The sequence below is a fragment of the Haliaeetus albicilla genome, chromosome 10 (genome assembly GCF_947461875.1).
Source record: "Haliaeetus albicilla chromosome 10, bHalAlb1.1, whole genome shotgun sequence".
Classification (NCBI taxonomy): Eukaryota; Metazoa; Chordata; class Aves; order Accipitriformes; family Accipitridae; genus Haliaeetus; species Haliaeetus albicilla.
In genome coordinates this window covers 40,257,638-40,282,466 of record NC_091492.1, presented here as the reverse complement: position 1 = coordinate 40,282,466, position 24,829 = coordinate 40,257,638, and the positions used below count along the sequence as shown (strand labels likewise).

The 24,829-nt window shown below is 41.5% G+C and overlaps 1 protein-coding gene across 2 annotated transcripts in view; it reads right to left on the bottom strand.

Annotated features, from left to right (window-relative positions):
- Positions 1-24,829, bottom strand: part of GCN1 (GCN1 activator of EIF2AK4) — a 44,589-nt gene that overhangs the window by 8,735 nt on the left and 11,025 nt on the right. For both annotated transcript variants that reach the window (XM_069795270.1, XM_069795271.1), the window contains exons 15-50: positions 24,635-24,787; positions 23,779-23,871; positions 22,230-22,305; positions 21,894-22,053; positions 20,770-20,959; positions 20,525-20,649; positions 20,001-20,179; positions 19,731-19,824; positions 18,846-18,959; positions 18,451-18,649; positions 17,800-17,955; positions 14,687-14,868; positions 14,325-14,405; positions 13,703-13,846; positions 12,841-12,968; positions 12,469-12,658; positions 11,976-12,046; positions 11,009-11,174; positions 9,845-10,039; positions 9,412-9,658; positions 8,652-8,773; positions 8,239-8,353; positions 7,650-7,829; positions 7,088-7,308; positions 6,288-6,356; positions 6,013-6,151; positions 5,708-5,904; positions 5,201-5,343; positions 4,312-4,429; positions 3,946-4,161; positions 3,401-3,565; positions 2,822-2,983; positions 2,296-2,388; positions 1,904-2,047; positions 657-926; positions 260-373 (exon numbers count right to left, since the gene is read on the bottom strand). In XM_069795270.1, coding sequence (XP_069651371.1) covers positions 260-373; positions 657-926; positions 1,904-2,047; positions 2,296-2,388; positions 2,822-2,983; positions 3,401-3,565; positions 3,946-4,161; positions 4,312-4,429; positions 5,201-5,343; positions 5,708-5,904; positions 6,013-6,151; positions 6,288-6,356; positions 7,088-7,308; positions 7,650-7,829; positions 8,239-8,353; positions 8,652-8,773; positions 9,412-9,658; positions 9,845-10,039; positions 11,009-11,174; positions 11,976-12,046; positions 12,469-12,658; positions 12,841-12,968; positions 13,703-13,846; positions 14,325-14,405; positions 14,687-14,868; positions 17,800-17,955; positions 18,451-18,649; positions 18,846-18,959; positions 19,731-19,824; positions 20,001-20,179; positions 20,525-20,649; positions 20,770-20,959; positions 21,894-22,053; positions 22,230-22,305; positions 23,779-23,871; positions 24,635-24,787 — 5,411 coding nt within the window. The remainder of the gene's footprint in view (positions 1-259; positions 374-656; positions 927-1,903; positions 2,048-2,295; positions 2,389-2,821; positions 2,984-3,400; positions 3,566-3,945; positions 4,162-4,311; positions 4,430-5,200; positions 5,344-5,707; positions 5,905-6,012; positions 6,152-6,287; positions 6,357-7,087; positions 7,309-7,649; positions 7,830-8,238; positions 8,354-8,651; positions 8,774-9,411; positions 9,659-9,844; positions 10,040-11,008; positions 11,175-11,975; positions 12,047-12,468; positions 12,659-12,840; positions 12,969-13,702; positions 13,847-14,324; positions 14,406-14,686; positions 14,869-17,799; positions 17,956-18,450; positions 18,650-18,845; positions 18,960-19,730; positions 19,825-20,000; positions 20,180-20,524; positions 20,650-20,769; positions 20,960-21,893; positions 22,054-22,229; positions 22,306-23,778; positions 23,872-24,634; positions 24,788-24,829) is intronic.

Sequence of the window (24,829 nt, the reverse complement as noted above, 5' to 3'; positions counted from 1 at the left end):
CCAGCTTTACTCCCCCACAAAAAGCAGCCAGCGACCATGACTTACATGCATAACAGAACTGTCAAAGATCTTGTTACAAGATGAGTCTTCTGTAGGGTAACTCAAGAGCAGCAGTAACCTACAAAAAGTCTCTCCAACATACAGGTTTGGAATGCCCAAATAGACACTGCTTCTAATAGCTGTAAAGTCATATCAATCAGTTCCCCCAAAAGGTGGGCATTATGGCTGTGACAAATCCACGCTCATTCTGATACTTTACCTTCTTCGGAATACAGAATCCTGGCACATGCTCGCCTTTGGCCTCATTCCCTACAATCCGGATATCCTTGTGCAGGTCCTCAATGAGAGCAAGCTGGTTCCCAGCATCTAATTTCTGAGGGACAGAGGGGTAACACAAAGTTGAGACAACATGGCAACCAGCTATTCTTTGTGAATTCTTCTCAGGTGTGTCAAGAGAAGACACCTGTTTCCTGCCTCCTTGCTCACAAAGCTGAAGTCAAGCTCATCTTACAACTCTCAAATCTTTGCAGCACTTGCAAATGTAAATGTAGTTTACAATCAAAACCGAAGGTTCAATTTAGGCAGTATTTTACCAGCTATCCCCATTTCCTCCTTGCCAGGCATTACCACCGTAACCTTTTTAAGCTGCTTCTCACCTTGGTGATGGAATTAAGTGCATCCCAGCTTTCATTCAGAACTACAGGGTTGGTATCGTTAAATAAACGTATCAAGCCTGAAACCAAGCTCTTGAGATGACCAGTGTAGTCTGCTTTTGTCTTGGAGCAGTAGATATTCAGAATGACAGCTGCTGCCTGTCTCATTCCCAGCTCAGGGCTGCGGGTAGCTTCTAGTAGATCTTCAGTTATAATTCTTTGTCCAGCATCATCTTCCACAGACAGGATTACAGACTGGCAGTTTGCCATCTCCTAAAGAGTCCAAATTAACTTTACATTAACTCTCAAATAGAACAAAGGCAGATTTAGCCCCGGGTTTCTCCATATTATCCACAGCATTATGTCTTAGAGAAATACTACAGCATATCCCACTTGCTAATCGTTTCTCATTAAGTAGCTGGTCACATCACCACTAAAGGCTCGATTCAGTCCTGGAGCAGAGATAGGTGTATAACCAACTCTCAAAATTTAACAAGTGACCAAACTCTGCTAACCTGATTGCTGCACAGGTCACTCTCCAGCTGTGGAAGGGCTAATTTACAAAAATTAGAGTAGCTCAGTCTCCCCCATCTGAGTCACTCATCAGAGCATGTGGGTCTTGTCAGATAACATTTTTTTGATTTAGGTAGTTTAATGCTGTGCGTCATAATACTAATTACAAGCACATCTGTGGGTACATTAGAGATCTCCAGGCGGACTTGGGGCTAGAAGCTGAGCTAATGGGCATCTACAGGAGACAGACAACAGGACTCTGTCACTAACATTCCTGATTCACTAACTTATGTACATATCTATCCGCAATCACAACTCCAGGACATTCTCTGGAGTCCAAATACCAGATGTTTCAGAAAGCAGTAAAGGAGGACTGCTGCATGCAAAACAGGAGATTTCCTCCCTTCAGCCCTTTAATCTCTCATCCTTCTATACCAAGAATAAATACAAAGTTAACTAGATGCTCTGGCAGTTTTCCAAGAATAAGTAAACTGAGAATTGTATCTTGTTGCAGGCCAAAGAGACTTTTATATGGATACAAATAGATTTGGAAAGCATACGTTTTTCGACTCACAATATGCCACCAGGCAAAAAGACTCATCCTGAAGAAGCTAATGGACTGAATTAAAACATGCAATCTGTGAATCTAGAGAACACAGATTCTGTGCTGGGAAGTAAACCCAAAGCTCTATCTTCAGGCAACCTGTCATAACAAAGAGCTGAGCTGTGCTACTTGCCAACTGCTCTTCACTGGTCCCCAGCTTCTCTTTCAGTGCAGACATCATAGCAGGCAGGATGACACTCAAATGCCGTGTCAGAGCATCCCCTGCCACTGATGAGAGGAAAGCTAGCACACGGGTGTTCACAGGGGGAGTAGTCAGCTAAAAAAAACCACAAAAAAAACCAAGACAAGCAGAAAGTTTTTTCAGAAGGACTCTCAATTCATCTACAACATGAAAAATTTCTAAGTATAAAATGCATCACAACCCAAATGACAATGTTTTGAGCATAAAATCAGAAGAAAATTTCAAACTATGCTCTTCCTTTTGGCATAGCAGTCTAAAGAAAACTGGCAGCAAGCAGAGGAAAAAGCACAGTTCTGAAGTTAAAAATTTCTTTCCAACTGTACCTTTGGCACCAAATAAGGCAGCACCACTCGGCTCTTGACAGCCATAACTTGTTTAAGACCATCCACAGCAAAGTCAGATGTCTCTTCATTATCCTACAGGGAAAGAGAAAGTTACAAACCTGAGAGAAGATTTGTGACATGCCAAGCTAAACCCTGTTTCAAGTGACAATTTACCACATGATCGTATAACCAACACACAAGTCCTATCCAAAAATGCTCTCCCTATTATATAGCAAAAACCCAAACCAAGCTCTTCTGTCACATCAGAAAGATATTCTGTATCAGGAGTGGTGGCCAAACAACTTAAGCAGGTGACAACGGCAATTCCCTAGCAGAGCCAGATGTAGCAATTCTTAGGCTTGTGCTTTAGCCATGGCTAGGATGACTCCATGGAGGAGACAAAATAGAGCTGCCATTTCCTGGAAGGTTTGCCACTACAATCCTGCTTCTCCTTTAAACTAATTATTCAAAACCTGTCCCACAACATCACTAATCAAGTTGTTGACTAATGTTGAGCAATGCTTACCAGCTGCTTCAGCAAAAATGGCAGGATATCTTCAAGAGCTTGATGTCCAATTGTTGAGTGCAACTGTTCAAATGTTTTAGCTGCAGCCTCTCGGACTTCTTCCAGAGGGTCACAGAGTGCTTTTCTCACTGTAGGAACTAGGGACTCGGAGAAAAGCAGTACCTAAAGATGTAGAGATGAAATTACAGAATACCTAAAGCACAACAGACACATGCGTCTCAGTAAAGTATCTAAGAACGCAGAATTTGCACAACTGAAACTAAATTGCTGTTTGCTTGAAATATGTTGGAAGAAAACCAGGATTAATCAACACAAATATGTGCAGTGCTCTAAGGCTACCTAGTGGATGATTTCTATTATTTTATCTCATAAAAGTCAGAACTGTGCAATGTTTTAATTTACTGACAGAAACAAATGCATACATTTGCCTGAACAGCAACTCCTGTTAGTTATAAGCCCTGAATTCAGTCCATAAAACAAGCCCAGCACCAGCTGTATTATTCTGTCTCAACTGCAATACCTGCATCATAACATATATATCTAGGAAACTGGAGATTTCACCCTCCACATATAACTTACCGCATCCCTGCTGGTAGACTTCATTATCTCACTCAACCCAATGCAGACTCCTTGCCTCTCATCACTCTTGTCTGACCTCAGTCCATCTTCCAGAATAGGAATGATTTCAGGAAGGATCTTCTCTCCTAACTTTCGGACAAGGTCTCCTAATGTCCGTGCTGCAACCTGTCCCCAAAAATGTATCAATTAACTATTTTCCTGTTTTATAAAACTTAAGAAGGTGAACTGTGAGCAAATGTTAACTTTTGACCATAAACTACTGTTCACAGTATAGACAGAGTAGTAGGAATGGAAACACTACTAGTATAAATAACCTTTTTTTTTTTACTGTCATCTGTTTTGTACTGTACTGTACTGTTTGTACTGTACTGTTTTACTGTCATCACAGTTGCCTTCAGCAAAGAGAGAACTCAGACATACTACTCAGAACAGTTAAATTAATGACAGCTTTAGAGTGATTTATAGAAAAGAATTATCCTGTGTTCTTCAGAAGTTAGTTTATACAGTCACCTGCAGTAACAGGAAGGCATTACACGATTTCTCACCGTTCGCTTATCTGCACAAGTACTGGCCAAGAATTTCAGCAGAAGCCCAAAGAGGGTTGGCAAAATTTCACGCAGTGTGCGAGGAGTGTTTGAGACTACAATCTTCCAGACATGTAAGGAGGCTTGACGCACGACCAGCTGGGTGTCAGAGCGGCCCATGTACAGCCCTGCCAGCACCCTGTTCCTCCTCTCCACACCAAGAGCATTAATAATAGCCTGAAAAGAAGTATCACAAAATTGTATAATTCACTCCTCAAACTTACAAAAAGAACAAAATACATGATTATTCAATATGTCTTCCCAGCAGGCTTTCCATGCTGATTTAAAAAAAAAAAAAATAGGCACAACAGACAAGAACAGCTTTACCTTGTTTGACTGGGCTGTTCCAAAATTGTCATCCTCTGAGGCAGTTTCTGTGGTCATTTTGCCAGTGACTCCTGAGATATGGAATAGAAGATCTCCAAGGAGCTGAACTGAGCTAAACCTGGCAACAGGAGCAAGTCAAGTGTTACAAACAGGGTATGCAGGCAGTACCAGTCCAAATATGACAGTGTGTCAAATACAGATGTGAGCAAAATGCAAGGCAAAGAGCTAGGTCAGCACTGAAATGCTGCATGGGCTGGTATGTGAGATCCATCTGCCTACACAACTGAGAAGCATGCTAAAGAGAAAGGGAAGGAATGATTCCAAACTGGAAGGGGCTGAGAGAATTCCCGTATCAAAGCAATGAATCAGGGAATAGCCTGGACTCTAAAAAGGAACAAGACATTGCCAGTATGTCTTAACCCAAAAGACATTAACCTGGGATATGTGCACTCATCAGCACTCACCTGACACAAGCCTTTTAGTACAACTAATTTTTGAGCAATTGCTATTAGCTGTGAGTGCTCCACTGCACATTTCCATACACAGGAGAACAATAACTTACTCAGCATTTTGAAAAATGAAAAACAATATATGACAGCTAAATATTGCCACATCAACTGCCTCGGAAGTGCGTTTCAGAGTCACTACCACAATTAATAACCTAGTAGGAATGCTTTGTAGGTACCAGGAAACCTGATCCACTGCTGGCAGGGCTTTGCAGACTCAGTGCTATAAGGCATCATATTCAAATCAACAAGCAAAAAGACACACTTGTTTTTCCTTCCCAGGAGGTCTCTGCATTTCCTTGAAGAGCAACATATAGTCTAAATCACACCGGTTTTTCAACCATGGAAGAGCAATGTCTGTGGATAAGACGGTTATCCCTTACCTTATCCTCCACAAGTCATCAAACAGGCCATCCTCAAGCTGTGGCAGCAGAAGTGCAATGGCAGTCTCAGCATACATACTTATGATTCTCTGGCCAGCGCGTAGGGCAGTGTCCCGCACAAACTCATTCTCATCTGCCAGTGCCTGAACAGAGGCAGAAAAATGTCTGTGAAAGCTGTTTTTTTCAGCACAATATACAAAACTAACAGGAGGAAAACAAAATTATGTTTTCTCTCAAACATGAAAAGTAAATGAACTATAGAGTTGTGAATGCTCAAAGGTGATTTCGAGAAATTACTAGTGACTACAAACAAAAGACAGCAAGCAAATAACGTGGAAGAAGAAATAATTTGTAATTTAAATTCTTTTACATTATTTTTTTCTATAATTCAGCAATGCTGGACAAGCCTCTGCATGTCCCACAATTACTGGAAATGATGCTTAAAATAGTCTGGAGGCTTCTTTTTATCCTCTAATAAATAAAACCCTTCAGGCCTCTGCTACATACCTTAAGGATACAAGGAATGATGGGACCAACATATGGAGTGAACTTGTCTCCAAAGGTAATTGGCAGGTAGTTGAACATCATGATATAACCATCTCGTACATGTGGAGCAATATCCACTTTACTGGCAGTAGCTACAATCTCTGGCATAAGTTTCTCCAGCTTTTCTACCCCCAAACCAGCCATAACTTCAGCCAGACCTGGGAAAAAAAGCAGGTAACATAGCTGATAAACACAAGAAAGAACAAGCTAATCTGATTTAATAGGAGAAAGTCTGAGCTCAGTATTCAGACATTAGCTGTCCTCACCTTGAGCAGCACCAGATCGATCCACTGAGCTCTGCTCATATGTCAGTGTCTCCATCAGCCACGGCAACAAATCCTCAAAGCACGATTCTCCCATACCCTTCACCATGGCTCCCAGTGCCTTTGCAGACACTGTACGCACCTAACAGACAAGAGGAACAGAGATTTGCAGTCAAAGTTACTGAGACAGATGTGTCTGATTACAGTTCTACAGAAGATCAGGACAAAGTCTAACCTAATGCACTGAAAGACAAACCGTATTTGTACAAAAGACTTACTTCAGGTACAGGATCCAAGAGAGATGCCTTCAGTCCAGGAGTCACACTGGGTAGGTAAGGAGCCAGATCCTGAAACAAAGAGCCCAAAGAGTAAGAACTAGATTCAAAATGAGAAAGAAACCTAAGTCACCTTCATATAAAGGGCATTCAGGCCCTTATTATTAGCAATCATCCATAACATCCTGAGAGTTTAATCAGTTGCTTTCACAATCCTGCAAATAAGCCCACTGAATTGTTCTGTAGGTCCAAGACACAACACCAGTTCCATGCAGACCACTCAAAACCTTTTTGATGCTCACCTACAACCCAGCACTTTGTATCTAAAGAAAATCCAACACTCTTAACATTTACACAAGGTTTAAAGGTAGAGATTATCAGCACAAAAATTAAACACAGATCTTTAGCCTACAGTGAAGTTCTACAAATACTTTTCAAACAAACCCTGGATCCATTTGTAAGCAGCTGATCTGTGTTTCACTGGTACTGGTTTTGCCTGTTTGTTTGTTAAGGCATTTCTTATATGGTAAAAATTACAAGACCTTTTTGCAGGAATAAATCTAGTAATAACTAGATGACCAAAGTACAAAGCTGACAGTGTTAAAGACAGTGACAATTTTCAGGTGCTTATGGACATTATCTGTTCATTTACATACATTTAATTAAAGAAGCTGTGTGGATTCTAATATTGTCTACCTTAACAGCAAAATCCCAAAACCAAATAAATTCTCTCTAGTGCTTGCTCTGTTATCTCCAACACAGTAAACACAGCATACAGTCAGAGAGCGTTTTTAGTGCTGTACCTTCTGATCCGTCAGGGAGTACATGTTCCCTATGATCTGGGCAGCCATTTTCCTGGTGTCTGTGGAACGATCTTGAAAAGCTCTCTGAACAATTGGCATGATCAGTGCTAAGGATGGAGCATCAATGAAATGGACAAATTTGGTATCCAGTAGAGTCTGCAGGCACTTCTGGGTTTTCCTGGAGGGGTCAGTGAGAGCATCCAACAGAACTGGAGCGATTGCTGAACATTTTTAAAAAGAAGAGAAAAGACTTCATTTGTACATAAAACAAAAATGCATGTCAGGGTAAGCTGGTGTTCTCTCATGGGATGTTTTAGATCCTTCTACAACAACTAGCAGCATAGGAACAGAGGAAACCCTATTAACATTAGATGACAAAAGGGATAGGAACATTCAAAAAGCCTTGAAGCAAACAGCTGCTGTTAAGCTTTCATGTTATACTTTTCTAGGAGTAGTTTCATTTCTATAGAAGTTTGGATTTAATCTGAAATGTTGTGAACACAAGCCTTGCTATTATAAACCATGGTCATGTCAGGACATTAGAGATGCAGACAGTTCTTACCCAGGATCTCTGGATTCCTGATGACAGACCCAATCTGCCTGAGAGCTTGCTGACCTGCATTCTGCACCTTCACATGAGAATCTGTGAGCACTTCAGTAAGTTTTGGCACAATATTGGGTAAGCAGGAAGAGAGCTGTTTGGGAGCACAGTACGCCATAGCCCCCAGCAGTTCCACTGATCCTGTACAAAAAAAACAAAGAAAAAAAAAAAGACAAAACAATACACAGCATTAAGAAGAGATATGAGGAGATGATCACATTTACTTCAAACTCAAATCTACCAGTTGGAGAACACAAATGTTGGGTTGGGTTTTTTTTGTGTACCAGGCGGAGAGGAAAATTCCAGCTTCTGGAGTATTTCTAGAGAGACAGGGAGTAAAAAAAGTGTCCCTTGAATCTGCTGGGGGAAAAAAGTTGCTCAAATGTGTCAGGGAACTCATTTGTATCTCTAAAGCTGTAAGTTCCACAGTCCCTTAAGAGACAATAAACTATCACAGCCATCCGCAGGGATGAAGGAATAAACAAGGGGACTGACAGCAAAGGGAACTGTGGGTTACTCTCAATCATGTCAGTCAGATATTGGTCCATACCAGCTTTAGTTCTCCAAGATTCCTCTTCTAGTGCTGCAAGAAGTGATGGCAAAACCAGCTTCACTCCATGAGTACTCAAGTTGCTCATCACAGCTTTGGCACAGTCATCTGCAGCCTCCAAGGAGAAAAGAATATTTACAAGCTGTGTCACAACGCATGTTTTTTCCCTCTTCAGAGACTCAATGGGAACAAAGCCTTCATGTAAAATAGCGTCTTAGTACAATGATGCAGCTCCCAATTAATGGCCAATGAAATAAGATGCTTTAAGTTATTAAGAAGATCAAATTGTTATTAGTAGTGTCTCAAGGGATAGGTCACCTTCTCAATTTGCCTAGTTACAAAGAGCATTCATATCCATTTCATCTCGGTTTTCTCTTAACACCCTATGTTCTCAGAAATTTAAGGCATCTTACCTCTCGCACGTACTGGTTCCCATCTCCAAAACAAAGCAGCAAGTGAGGCAGCACATGAACCACATAGGGCTCAAAGAGCTTTCCAAGCATGCTGCAGAGCATCTCGAAGGCAAACAGAGCCCCTAAAGAAACAAAAAGGATGGTCAGAAGAAAACACAACTTCATTTAAAGGGGATGGTAAGAGAAGATAAAATTTGCCAAATATCTGTAGAATTTCTCCAAAAGCACTCAAATCTCACAGCTGAAAGTTTCTTGCCTTCTTGCACTTGTGGCTAGCGCTGCGGTGGGGATTTCCGGTGTCAGAAAGGACAAGAAGCCCAGTAGCATTAAAAGCATAACAGCCCTCTGAGTCCTAGCTTAGGTAATCAGAAATAAGGACGGGAAATCTCCAGCAGCAAAAGGAACAACTAGGCTGCGAGAACCCCTTCTGGACCAGCTGGGGCCGAATATGTACCGTCTCACGGAGAGCAGGAGCCTCCCTAGCAACACCTGCCTTTGAAAACAGGAGGGAGGAGCGCGTGCATATTGTCTAGGACCAGAAACCCTTCTTGCACCACAATGCAAATAGAGCAGTTTTAGGACACTACACACAATCAATGGCCTCGTGACAGACACCTCCCATTTCTTTCTCTGCAAACCTTAGTAAAATAAATGTAGATAAACCAAGCACAGGAGTTCAGGTATCATTTGATCTGACTGCAATGGTAGTAGGTACAAGAGAAATACTAGATATTTGGAGGTAAAAGCTTTTGTCCCTTACCCTCACGCCGACGAAAGTTCTTCTTGTCCTGGATAGCATCGGTCAGCGTGGTCATCATCTCCTGCTGCTTGAGAGAGAGGATGCCAAGGCCTTTCACCAGGCCTGCCAGCCCATAAGCTGCACCTTTGCGCTCAGCATACTTATCAGACTCTAAAAGCAGCTGCATTAGCTTCTGTATCATTCCTCCTGCATCATCCTTAATTGCAGGCACCAGAGGTGGTAAACAGCTTGCCACTGACTCTTGAACCTGTAAAACAATCCACCAGCTATCAGATCATAAAATATTCATCACTAACATAACTTCCCCCTAGACTGCACCCACAATGACAGCTTTCTGTCACCAGAGCCATTTTTCATCTGACATCCCCAAAAGTATCATAGTGTTAACCTGCCTCTGCATGAAACCTGAGAACTCCTCCAAGAAGGCACCTACCTGCTGAGATGGTGTGGACAAGGCTGCTATCAGTTTGCCAACAATTGGTTTCACTTTAGGGTCACTCTTGTCCAGATGCTTTGCCAGTGAACCCATCAGAATGACCACGCTTTGCCTGACAGCGTCATAACTGGCATCATTAGGAGCATTTTTCAGGAATTCTTCAAACACTGGCAAGAGAGAGTTAACATTGTCCTGAAAAACAAAACCACAGAACTTGCCACTAGAGTCCACTCAGAATGAGATTTGCTATGCTCAGTGGACTTGTTTGCTCTTCTCTGAGCCAACAAACTGAACAATCACACTGTATTTACAGTTCATTTAATGTGTCACATCACATAAAACCTTGTGCCAACCCGACAGGCAACAAATATTTCCTGCTAGAGAGGAGCTCTTAAAAATTAGATCCCCCCAAACCTGCCAGCATGATGTTCTGCCAGACGTGATGCATGCTACTAGGCAAGACTGCTAGCTTAAACAGCAGTCCCTGCTCTTTTGCTTGCTCTGTTTGCAAAGGGAGAACAGAAAGCTAAAACAAACTTCACCCTGCTTTTCTAAGAAACAGAAGGAAAGAATGAATAATATGAAAATACTCCAATTGTCTTGGGCTTAACAGGAATGCAGAGGCCTGTCCAGAAGAGGTGACTTGCACATATGAGGAAATCAGAAGCTGAGCAATTTACATCTTGCACACCTCCCCCATCTAACACTGCTGGAGAAGGGCTAGCAGTGACAAGGGTGGTCCTCAATTCTCTGAATTACTTCAACTGTTTTCAGTTTAATTAAGCCAACGATCAACAAGCTTTCATGTTTTGCTTTGCATGAGGCCTGAAAGGGGAAACTCACCTTCCCACAGCTAAAAGATCTGTGGTCTGATTTTACTTCTATTACTCTAGTTTTACACCATTTTAACTCCAGTTAATTCAGCACTATTTCTTTTTTATTGCAATGATGTGGAAAAACTACACTCTTAGTCAAAACTAGTCACCAACAGAACAACTCCAAACACACAAAGATTCCTACTACATGGAAGTTTTTTAACTATTACAAGTAACAGCAACCTCTAAGAAAAAAAAAAAATTACAAAAATCTATGGGCTCCAACACAGTACCTACATTTTCATCCCACTTTTTTCCACTGCTAGAGAGAAGTGTTCAGACTTACTTTGCCATGAGTGTTGAGCGTTGAAAGAGCTGCATCTAACATGCACTTCCTGACTTCAGGACTGCGATCATTCAGGGCATCCGGTACAAAAAACTGAAAGAGGGGCTTCACCTGAGAACTGTCCAGATGCTGTGAGAGCTTGTTGAGGGCCAAAGCTATGCCACACCTGTAAAGATGGTGAACTTGTGAGCTTACTGACTTTTGGCAGAATTTGCTTGAGGTCACAATCACATTTGCTATCAGTAGTACATTACAGACATTGAGAGAGAGAACCACTATGAAACCAAAGAGCTTCAGAGTGTCCAACCTACGTGCATTTCATTACAAAACCCCATGCTGCAGGTTCCCAAAAGGACAACAATCTTTCAGCCTTGTAATGCCTTTTATCCTGATTAAGCATTAGGGATACTTGGGCCAAGAGACATCGGGATCACTTTATCTACTGCTAAAATACAGCAGCTTTACAACAAGGTACATCAGCACTAAAGAACAGATTAACTTAAGACAGGTAGCGAACAAGATGATCTCCAATTAAACCTGTATAGGGCATACAAGTAGACAAAAAGTAATTATCCAAACTGGATTTTGTCCAGTTCATTAAAGCTCGCCACTGCTGCTCTTGAAACAATCAATTGCTCATACAGAGGTGGGAATACAGTAAGACAAGACAAAAATCAGACAGTCTGAGAAGGAAAGACTCTGCTCTTATCAGAAGGACATAGGGAAGATAGCACCCAATATTTTGATGGAACTGAGAGCATTTCAGTTTGGCCTGCCCAGCCTGCTTGAGGGGCACAAATATTCTCTACCAGAAGGAAGCATGAAACCAGCAAGTGAGTACAACTGCATATATTTTGTTCCTTTAACATTCCCTTATTTCTCCACTGCCTGAACTTCTGAATAACAGTCTGGAATATCTCATTTGGATGCACAGGAAGTGATGAGATCAATCTGAAGATGACTGTACCTTGCTTCCCACTGGTCAGGCGGTGATTCAGATATCACTCGTCCCAAAGCATCCAAAACTGGAGGTGGCCTCTGCAAGGAGAAAAAAAATTCATCAGAACGCCTTTTCCAAGGACACGCGTGCAGAGAATACTGTCAGCCATACCTGCAATGCCATTTCTAAAATACTACACAGAGGTTATGATACCACTAGCAGAAGAGCATGGTAAAAAACAAGCAGAGAGCTAGCTGGAGCCCCAAAAGACTTAGATTCCAGCCCCTGCTCTGCCACGGTCTTCCTGTATCACCTAAGGCACACCTTACACCTGCGCAACAGTGCCATTACTGTCTGGTAACTTCAGGACCAAGACATTAAAGTCTGTGATAAGCAAACACACAGCAACAGTAGGCTTCATGCACACCCTCAAGACAGACAAAATGAAAAGTGATTAATAAAAAATATAAAATATGGCACAAGCTTGTGCCTGTCAACCCCTTAGGACAAGAGTACTTACGTAGAGCTTCTCCTGGTAAATCTCTGTAAGTTTATTCATGACCTCTGCTGCTTGGTTTCGATACTGAGCTACAGCTCTGGAAAGAGCTTCAGCACCTGCTTGTCGCACTGCCTCTTCATGGTAGATGACATCTTTGATCAGCAAAGAACAGAGGTCAGGCTGCAGCTCCAGACCCATGGACTCCCACAACCTGCAGCGCACACAAAGAGGTGACAGATCACGCTTCAGCAAGAGAAGCCACTGCTACATGCAAATATCAGGGTAACCTAAAGCTGCCCTCTGCCTGAGGGAGGCAAAGCCCCTGCCAGTGGAGCTCCACGAGGTGAGAAGAGAGGTCCCCTTACAATCCAATCAGCCAGGAAGAACTCCTACCTCTCCGCCAACTTCTGAATCTCATCCTCCACATCAAACTTTACTACCCAAAGGCGACGCAACAGATTCAGTCCATTCTTTTCATCACTGTCTGGGGTTGGTAGAACCATTTGTAGCTCCATCAGTCCCTGAATTAGTTTACAGGAGAATCAGTGCAAGGATCTGATTTTAGAAACAGATACTTTAAAACACTTAAAACCATTGCCAAGTCAAGCTCTCAGTGGTTGGAAGTGTCAAAATTCATGCTTCCTTGTGCAGCACACTGCCCATGCAGATCAAGGTCTTTCTGACGCTAATAGGTGAGATGGTGAAACTCAAGGATAGTGCTCCATGGGCAGGTTGCAGAGAGGCAACTAGGCACGAGGTTGTGCTCTGGTGACTACAGTCTTTTCTGCTTCTAAGTACAGAGAAGCCAGCTCAGGTAAGCTAAGCTGAAATTTGTTTCACGGCAAAGAAAACCAAGGACCCTTGGTCTTTCTTTCTTTCTTTCTATGTTCTCAGAAGTGACTAAACCTCAAGCTTTCCAAAAACACTGGGCCCAATACAGACATAGGAATTTTTTGACAGCTTCTCTCTTTAAGACTAAGCTCTATGCAATTATAAGGTGTTAAGTTTGTCATAATTACACCTGTTTTAACAAAAAAAAGGTGTGGATAGACCCAGAGTACTCCTTTTTGCAAGATAAATCTAGCACAAAGAGCATTACTTAGAGCATTATTGTTCAGTAGCTACTGCCTCCTCCTGCAGACACACTGCCCAAAGACTGGCATCACAGCTGACGCCTCTCTTCATCAGTGTTAGAGAAGATTCACCTCCCCAAATACTAAGGAATTCAGTGTGACCCTGAATGATTCCCACCTACCCTGAGAGCTGCATCTCGAACATTCATGCATGGAGATTGCAGGGCCTGAAGTAACACATCGATCTCCTCCTGTTCTGCATAGGCACAGCCATCCTCCCCACTGCTGCTCGTGCACAGGGTGGTCAGCGCATTGGAAGCCAAAACCTAAAATGCCGTGAGGAAGTATTAGAGATTCCACCACTGACTTCTCTCAAAGCAAGCGCAGGGTGGGGGTTGAGTGCTATCACAAGCGAAGAAATTCTCAGACAACAGTGACAAGAACAAGAACTGACAAGTTCAGTCCAACTGTTTGCCTTTTTGTTATTATTGACCTTTCTGCCATCTCACCCCTCAGAACACACTTGGGGGAGCGACTGCTAAACTTCTCTGACAGAGCAAGGCCTTAGAGAAGGAATAAAATGTCACCTGTGGAAGACTGAAGAGTATTGTCTGGTGCAATAAAACCCACAAGAAAAAAAGATGCAGACATATTATTCCAAGAATACCATGAACACAGGAGAAAATTGGTAATGTATCAACCACCAGCCTCAGAGATTGAAAGCAAGTGGGTGTATTTCCCTCATTTAGATGCTGATGAAACTTAGGCAGAATCCTGACTGTGGTTATGAAGCTGAGGACTCACCTGTAACCGTGGTGAACCCGTTCCTATCACCCGGGTCAGCAGAACCAGCATGTCCCTCCGAGGCAGCAACTCTGGGCCATTCTGAAAGATTGGGGGGAGAAAAGGCGGAGGGAGGAGAAAAAGCCTTATGTCCTGTGACTCCAAAGTACCTTGTGTGTGTATGACACTCCTTATAAAAATCACAGTCAAAACCTAGGGCTGGACAGGTAACCAAAACCTGTGACAGAAAACAATCTTACATTGTTAACTCCAAATTGTACAATTAACCTGCTTTGTCCAGTTTACACGTTAGCTGTTTTATCCCATGCCTCATCTGAACAACTGTTGAACGACGTCATCTGATCCCCACAGCTCTCACTTACCTCATCCACCAGCAAAGCCTGGCCATTTGCTGATGATCTCAGCTGAGCATGGACCGTAAGGATCTGCAGAATCTTGACCAGGAACTCCTCCTTGTCTTCACTGTCATGGGATGTGTCAGTCATAACCGTCTTCAGGAGAGGAAAGACTAAGGAAAATGCTGGAGCTGATAATGGGGCAGCACCTGCGAAAAGGAAAAACAACCCTGTGTGCATAGCTGATCCTCTTATGTCTTTGTTTTGTAATATTGACTGGTATAAAATGCACACCTTGGTAGCTCATCATGGATATGGCTGGCTTCAGCCTTATGTACAAACATGCTAAGTGACCTAAGTACTTCTATGCCCCTAGAAACACCCAGTCTAAAAGACACCGTGTCATGTATATCTGGACTTAACTCACACAGACAATGCTTAGCCTGTTCAAAGCAGTGCACACAGCCAGCCTGCTGTTTAGCCTCTACCACTTTTGCCACTTAATGGCAGCAACAGTATGGTTCCAACAGTGACATCTGGCATTTCAGTGTTAGGTTAACAGTTGTACTTGATGATCTTAAGTTTTTTTCCAACCTAAATGATTCTATGATTCTACCTAATGTTGTTGTTGCTTGCAACACCAATGAGCTGGCTTTAATTAAAGTCACATTAGGATTCCAAATTACTTCAAGTGCTTCAACAACGTCAAAATACACTGCAAATGAAATTGAAATAATTCAATGGATTAAGGTAGACAGGCAAAACTGAGGTTTTGTCTATCCTGGAAATACTTGCGGACAGCAGGGGACAGGACACAAAATCAAATCCATCACACAACCAAAGTTGAAATAAAATCTATTCCTTAAAGTACATTAAGTTTGTGTGTACACTGAGAATTATTAATTAATTAAACTACAAAAAAATTGTGATCATTTTACTTCTGAGCAGGAGGATCCAAACAGGGATCTGATACAATTTAACTGATTCACTTTTAAAGTTAATTTGTCCCAAAGTAGAGGCCAGTTTGCCAGCTACATTCCCCTTAAACGCTTCCTACCAACCTAGCTAACCTGTCATTCCAGTCTTCAGCTGGATTCTTGGGAATGAGGTTCCTCTAATCCTGGTGCAAGTCTCAACTCCCCTCGCCCCTTAAAAAAGATTAAAACTTTTGGATTCCCATTGTTAAAAATTTTGTTCCTTCTTTCTCACAGGGGCTTGGCTATGGGACATAACAAATGCTCCTTCCAGTCCTCCAGTCAGTCCAGTTAAAATTCAAGTATTAGATGTCTAGGGAAAACGTTTACTTTCTACATCCTATATGTGCTGTCAGTGAACGCCAGATTTTAAATTTCTAAGATGCAGATAAAGAGCACTGCAGATACAATACTGCAGTATTAGTCAGCTTATGTAGGGCACAGACACTGCAAAAGTAGTTCAAGGGAGAAATCTTAAAATACCAAACACACTGTGAGCTCCTAACTATTTAACATGAATAGCTTAGGTAAAACCCCCTCCATTTCTGGTGTGGGATTTTTCTCTCTGTTTGCTCAATATCTGTTTGCTTTTACGCTTTTTTCCTCTTTTTTTTTTAATTATTGGCCAGATATTTTTAGGCTTAAGCAACTGTCCTCTCTATACGCAGCAGGAGGAACAAAGCTTTATCTGAGAAGATAAATGTTCTATTAACACAGTAGCCGGTATTGACCAACACGAAAAAGGTTATAAGATATATCTTGGCATTTCAGCAATGAATGATAAATTTTATCATCCACATTATAAAGAGGTATGTTCTCTCTTAGATCTCATGGTAACCTAAGAAACTAACCTCTACTAAATAATATTGCAAGACTACACTCCAAAGAACTTTGAAAGTGAGGAAAAATCATTTGGGAATACAACATGGCTTGTCCAACAAAGTGCTATGGAACCTACTTCCTTTCTCTTGCAGCAGTGAAAAAAAAAAAAAATCAGACACTCATTTAATTAAGCACTGTAGGAAATCTTGAAGGATTGGAAATACTTCCACTACTTTCTGGAAATAAGCCTGCAAATGGATTCAAATGTTAATGAACTTGCTCTTACTATGGAAATAAATTGCATAGCGGAGACACTGACATCACTGAGATGTTCAGCAAGTGGTGCTCAACATGGTGAATTGCTGCTACTCAGCTGTGAAGATTACGTGCGCCACAGTCACACAATTGTGGATCTGACTGGCAACAGAACAGTAAGAGAAGAACTGAACTAATGGGGTAAGGGACCAAACGGAATCCTACATTTCCTTTAAAAAATTATAAACCCTCTACCACAGTAGCTTTTGATTGAGCTAGATGATGAACAGCTCCAAAGCCTGGATGAACCACCTCCATCACTACAGTATACCAGATGCTTTAAGAGAGCCTAAGCCATCCCTGCCTCAAAAGAAGCAAACCTATCCTCCCGCTTCTGTACTATTATCTTCAATGTAGTGGTAGAAGTATTTGCTCACCCCATCATGAAGCAGATTCTGGAAGTAATCTAGATTAAAACTAACCCAGTGAAAACAAACAAAAGAAAAAAGAAAAAAAAAATTCAAGGAAAAAAGGTTCATTTTGGCCCAGATCATATTCTCGCACAATAAAAACACTGGCGCTTGCCTTCATATTACAGAAGGGGAAAGAACTGCTTCTTCTACAACTGTGCCAGAATAAAATATTCATGAACTGCAGCACTACATAGCAAACAAGCAGAGGCCACAGGCACTTCACTGCTGAGATCACAGATAACAAGCAATTATTTTGTCTTTCTACTTAAGTCTCACTGAATCACTTATGCTAAGTGGTGTTGAAAGGTAGGAACGGTCCTTGGCAAAGATAAGCCTCAGTTTCACTACTATTATTTCTGTATAAACCCTTTTAGGAAAAAATACTGTTATTTCATTTCTACACTTACTGTACTTGTAACATCATTTCTACTACTACCATCACAAAAAACCCTTAAGGTTTTTCATATCTATGAAGACTTAACTTATTTAAAAAAAAAAACAAAAAAACCCAAGTGAAGTCTCACCTATAAAACATTATACAAATCATCAAAACTAAAACAGCTCACAGAGTTAGAGGGGCACGGGGAGGGTCAGAGGTATCTACAATACTTTTTACCTGGCTCTCCCTTGCCTGTTCGGCTAGGAATGGTATGGGCATGCAGCAAGCTAACAACTCTGTTCAGAGCAGTAGGCAGTTCTTCTTGACACCAGGATTCATCCAACTCACATTCTGGTTTCATCAGGCGCAAGGTCACATGGCTCACTAAAGTACCTAGTATGAAAGAATAAAGACTCCATGAGAGGACTAAAGCCAAACATTTCTTGAGAGAAAAATTCCCCAGGAACAGAGACCCAAGAATTATAACAAAGCTGTGGGCAACAACCCAGGCTACTGCAAAACAGGCACAGAGAAGGAAGCACAGCCCCGAGGCTTATACAGGACAGCTTTCTTTACAACAGTTACATGTGCGAGTTACACTTGCATCCTCCAAACTCTGCACAGGGGAGACAGACCCATTGCGACCAACTGCTACTGAGAGGTAGTTGCAATGACTAGACAACTCCTTGTCTTTGGACCCAGTCCTATCCAGCAGTAGGATCTCTGGGACATCGCTGTCATCTCCCTAAGCACTGTTCCAGGGTGTTTTTTCCTCTTGGCTTTCTGTGGTACATGGTCATGATCCACAGCTTGTAAAAGCAAGAACTTTCACCTCCCTGCCATAAAAATAATGCACCCTGCCCTTAAATAGCAACTGCAAATACCAACCAAAGGTTTTCAGTCGAGCCGGCATGACACATGAAGCTAAGGAAAGAAAAGGTTCCTTAATCCTTGGAGCAGCCAAAGGCGATCGAAAAAGTGGCAAGAAGGAACTGATGAGACCAGGGATGTACTGAGTTAGACCAGGAGGCTTTCTCTTTATAACAGTGTCCAGGAGTCCTAAAGCTGTTTCCAGCTCATTATCAAGCTGTAAGAGAAACAATTCAAAAGATTACCATAAAAAACCTCCATCAGGAAAAAATCAAGTTGTAAGATCAAATTTCTAATGAAAGAAACAAATACATTATTACCAACTATCCTCTATGCTACTCCATTTTCCTTTTATCAAAATGACTTGGGTCATGGTAGCTGCAGAGTTGGCAAAAAAGACCATCAAAACTTACCTCCTTCAGCCGTTTTCTTATCTGAGACTCCCTTTCCAGCTGTGCATGCATCAGCTCCTTCTGCTTGCTAGTCAGTTGCACCTCATCCTTTATTCCTTTCTTCTTCTTTATTTCCTGCAGTAGAGTGCCATGGACTTTATTAAACCAGGAGCTACTAACACCATCCCCTCAATTAGGTAGAGAAGAAAGTTGGACACATTGGGTTTTTTTGCAATTTACTTTTAAAACAGTATCAAAATATTCTTCCAAGCATATCACTCTTAAGCGAAGACACAAAATGGAAATCAGCAGGTTAACAACACTGTAGTGTCCCACTAGCAGCACAACATCAGTTTCTCCCACATTTAAATTGGTCACAAATTATATGATATCATTAAAAAGAGTTGTGCAGTCCCTTCTACAGCAGATGGGCATGCCATCCTCCCCAGAGCAAACAGAAGTCAACCTTTAGTAAAAGAATGCTCCAGTCAACCTGGTACATTCTCTTCCTTTCACCAGATTTTTGCCCCCCACCTACACCCATTGCTCTGGCCAGACTGAACAGAACTGCTGGCTGTCAACAAGATGGAAGCACCTGTTTAACAACCCCTACTGAAAAAGTTACACAAGATATACTGAATAAGAGATGAAGAGAAAAAACAGGTACTACCAACTAGTAAGCGTACTCACAAACAAGTAGAATACCACATAAATTGATACAAATACAGATGTAAGAGAAAAAAAAACGATACATATAAATATAAGAGAAGACAATACTTAGGTATTCAAAGTTCAGAGAATCTTTCCCAACAGTGTACACACATATGCCAGAAGCCATGTAACAGAACAGATGAGACAGCAGTGAAGGTACTGACCAGCCTGGCTTTCCTGTTCCCATCAACTCACCTCCTTCAGTTCCAGCTCAATGATTTGTTCCTTGAAGGAATAAGCTTTGTTCTCCCTCTTCATGTTAGCCTTTTTCATACTATCCTGTTGAGCACTGAGAAGGAAAAGTAGAGAAGAGAATCAGCACTGCTCTGGACTAAGATCCAGGCGCATAAATCTGGGAACGCCCGTCCAGAAAGAGCATCTGACAAACCACCCTCACCCTTCTGGCTAGATGCCAGAAGCAATCAAACCCCAGGTGCACAGAGAAAAGAAATTATGAAGTCTTACCTCTGTATTATAGATTTGTCATACAGTTCTCCCTCTGGTGTCTTCATGATGGCAAATTCTTCTCGAGTAACCTGGCACAGAGCTGGATTCTCCATTGATGCTGAGATAGTGCTGATGAGCTGTGGGAGCACTCTACCAGGTGAGAGCAGAGAGAGAGATCCCACTGCGTTCATAGATGACTATCAAGAAAAAAAAGGAAAAAAACATTATTATCAGTATTCCTTGAAATTGTCTCAAAAAAGTATGCCCTGTTGAGGCAGCCCACATTATGTTCCAACTCCTAATTTCTTGTTCAGTGGGTACTTGAATCTTATCTAAAATTCTACTCGGTTGCTGGTACACATTCTTTCCCCCTTAAATCCTAGCGCCTTCTCACCAGAGACATTCTCTCTGAACCTGCCTTTTCCCCACCTTTTAGACAGATCTCATTCCTTACAGACCAGTTAGTACTTAACTCCTCCAGAAAACTCTCCTGTTCCAAAATATCTCCCAAAACTAACACAAGGAAAGCAGAAGTTTATCACCTGGTTCTCCGGAGTGTAGGCAGTGATCCTGGGTAATATGTCATTCAGGTGTTTGGTAATGAAGTCTTTGGGATCTATCTTCATCTTGATGAGGAGGGTTGGCCAAAGACCTGGCTGCACTGCCACTAGCAAGAAGAATAAATGATCACAATAAATATGAAGCAGACTGCTAATACAATGAAACAAAAAGGTAAAATAAAAATCCCATACATTGGCCATGAGAGTGGTCTTATCCCTTCACTTACCTACAGATGGATGATGGCTCACAAGCAGCATCTCCAGTGCCAGCTTTTCTGGCTCAAAGGAATCCACATCAAGCCCTGCCACACTTGAGATGACACACAGTGCCTCGTGAAGGACACGGGGAGGAACGTATGTCTTTCCTAGCTCCGACAGCTCTCCTGACTCGGTCACCAGGACCTCATGAGGCAGAACCTGAGTGGACAACTTGTCATTAACACATCACACCAAGCCTTCCTGAGCCCCAAGCACATGACCCCACAGTAACACCATACTGAATACCAACAATCAGCTCCCTCTGTCAGTACCAACAACCTGAAGTTTTCAAAGGAAAGAAGGGATAAAGGATAACAGTGGAACCGAAGCACAGAAGTGACAGTGATAGAAAGACTAAGAATGGAAGACTATACTAGATTTGGCAAGCTGGGGTAAAATAAAACTAAAACAATCATTTTTGGCGGAGAGGACTGCAAAAGGTTGAACCAGCTGGCTGGGAACAGTATGCCCAACTTCCGCAGTCTAATTTTACCCAGTATCTTTTCAAAAATACTTTATTCAGGTGGTATCTGCAACATGGGAAGACTATTTACAAAGTCCCAGCCTTGGTACCTACTTATTGCAACTTAATCTATTATACAACTTGATGGTGCTGGCTTGGCATCATGCCCAATAATATAGCACTCATTGTTTCCTTTTTTTATTTTGTTTTTATTTTTTATAATAGTTGCTACTAAAGTATTTACATTACACTTGTTTTAAATAGGCAGCCTGAGCTATAATCCAGGGCCAAAGAACTAGGATACCAAGAAAGGAACAAAGCACTTGGTCTTCCAGCAGGGATTAAATTTGGATTAAAATAAAAGAAGGACACAGAAAACTGCAGCTTCCTCCTCAGATAATTTTGAATAATATGTCTTCTGTGTATATAGGGAAGACTAGGCACACTGCAGACACGGATACAGTAGTATGCAGTAATCTAGTAACAAGTGGCATTCTAGGAGATCATCTGGAACCGAATCATCTTCATACCATGCTGTATGTCAATACTAACAGCAAATCTAGGGTAGGGAGGTGACTGGCAGTATACAAACAACTGCCTAGGCAGAGACTAGGCTTCTTGACTACTCACCTTATGAGAACTGAGAACCACTTTCAGCTCCTCCAAGAGCCCGTAGGCCAGTTTGTACCCTCCCAGAGATGACAAGAGCTTCTTAACTGTTTGATGGGCCTGTCTTCGAACATGCCAGGTCCGACTCAGCAGTACTGCAACAAGGGCACGGTGATACTGCCTGAAAACGGAGAAATAAACAGGTTTAGCAAGGGAGGCAGCTCTGCAATCTAACTGGACACAAAAGCACAAATAGTTCAACGCTTTGTGCAAAGTCCCAAGGCCACCCACTCCACTGCCTGCATTAACATTCAGGGATCAGACACAGATTGGTAGCAGCAAGTGTACTCTACGTACTGAACTTTACTTTCAGGCAGCCGTTGTGCATGATCCAAGAGAAGGCGCTCTGTCAGCTGCAGTACTGTACACATTGCTGTGGGAAGAGACAAATATTTAAAATAGCATGAGAATTCATAAGAAGCAGATTTTTCTACCTGAAAACAAACAAACAGCAAGCTGGACACATTAAAATAGCTACCCAAACTAAGCCTCCACATAATCTCCTCAGTGAAGCCAGAGACAAACCCAACTCAGATCTGCCAAGATTGGAAACAGAACCATGATTTCATAAAAATGTTGTTAGCTGGATCCCAGCAGAATTTTCCTGACCACTATGTGTGACCTATTTTTGTCTAAGTCAACAGAGCAAACCAAACGATAAATACCATGCTCGCTGCATCAATACTGTTAATTCCTGCACCCTGCTGAAATGTCTTCAGTGACAATAAAATGTATACTGAATTCATCCACAAGTGCATAATGCTATTTGAATAGTAGCCTTGGTATTTTACCTCATACCATCTTCTGAGCTTCAACTCTGACTAGGCCCTTTGGTTTGTACATCAGTGTTCAACCATATCATAAAAGCAGGAGCAGAAAGCCCTGAAACATGGGGTGGGTTATAACCTGTATTAAGTGTGGTACAGGGGACTTTCGACATTCAAGGCATCAGAGAGTTTGTGGATGTTAAGCATGTCAGCTGGATATTTTTGCTTAAATAACCAATAACAAATCATGACACTATTTACTTTCAGCATTAGGTTTTGGATCTAACATCTTAAGAAAGCAATACAAAATTTTCCATCACATTGTTTCAGGATATTTGCAGACTTGGGAGAGAAAACGAATGGATATACATATTGCCTTCAGGAAACAGGGATTACAGGAAGCAAAGGAGAAACAATGTTATTTCCTATTTAGAAAACTTTACCTCTTCAAAGCTTTGTACAAAAGATAAATGAATTCATTTCAGAGAAACGATTCATGAACTAATTTTCAAAACTTTCCATTTAAAATCTAGTCAGTAATGTTTTCTGTTGGGCATATTCCATTAATTTTTTTTTCAACTAATCTTTAAGCACAAGAGAACAAAACAGAGCATAGGGACACTAATTTGTAACCCAATTGATTTCCTATCTGTTATTGCTCTTCCCCCACATATCTTAAGATTTTCACCTACGTGTTTTCTTCTCCAGCCTTATTTTACTTTTTCCCATCTTATACTTAATTTTAGGCTTCTCCACATCCCTTAGATTGACTGCAACTATTTACTTACAAACTGGGACACCACATAGATGCATTTTGTATTGGAAAGACTTTTATAGACTACACAAATTTGGAATTATAAATGTTTGATAACTCAGGTTCATTACAAATTAAATTAATTCATTGTCAACCTTAGACTACAACTAGTCTAGATGTACTTCTGAAAGAGTACGCTGTTCATTTTAATCTGAAACTGGATCCTCCAAGGACCACAGAACAGAGCCAACAGCAACATTAGCTCTTATAAGTACTAAGTAATAGAGTTAAACAGCAACCGGACACACAATAACTGACAATTTACCTTCCTCTGACGCAGACTGCAAGAACTTCTCAGATGTAAAAATCTGCTTTTTCTCATCCAGAATCAGCTGCCAGAAACCACTCAGCTTAGACTCTGACAGGAAAAGAATAGATGTCTATCAAGGATGTTTCAAATTAAGTGCGAACTCACCAGTGTCCATAAAATACAGTAGAATTCTCCTGACTCAAGTTACTTCTAGCTTTACTTGTCTTCAGTTGTAAAGCCTCTCACACCTCTCATTCAGAACTATAAGCGTGCCCAAAAAAACACCTGCTGACAAAAATATATTTCTCTGACTTACACTGGTGAAATGTAAAAAGACTGTTTCACCTTAACCTTTGATAGGACAAGCCTTCCTAAAAATGAAGGAAAGGAGGAAAGTGGTGTGTTGCTTTTGATAGACAGAACACACCTGGATTTTATATCTTAGCAGATGTATGAACTCAGACAGTTCTTGTAATATCTTCTAATGGAAGACCAAATTCCAGTCCTCATGCTTTCCAAAGATGGTTTGTAAAAATACTACCCAAATAACAAGCAAGTAATACTTTTAATGCATCAGTCAGGTCCTAGCATGTCAGATCTGGGTGAACGTCTTCTGTCAGAATAAAGAGGAATATTGCCCTAAATGAATGGAAGCTGGAATTTGCAAAGCCACAGAAGAGCAAGAATCCTTCACTGACATAACAGAGAGAGATGGGAATAAATCTTTCCCTGGTTTACAAAATGTCAATGATTCTCTCTGCAGATACAACACAAAGATTAAGGAACAGTACCTCATGCACACTGTCAAGGAAAAGTGTTAAGCCTCGGAACCTGTTTGTATTGGATTCTACTAGATGTTTTGTGACCTTACCAGTTTGTCCCTCAATTACAGACATCCTGCAGATCAACAAAGCTGCAGCAACTCCTTCAGTTACCATGGGAACCTGAGTACTTTGAGATGCTGCTTTTTCTACTGTCTGGATTAGCATTGGCAGCAGGTCCATGCCCTGTAATAATGTGTCACCTGAGAAGACAGAAAGAGACAAGTTACAAAACAACATAATCC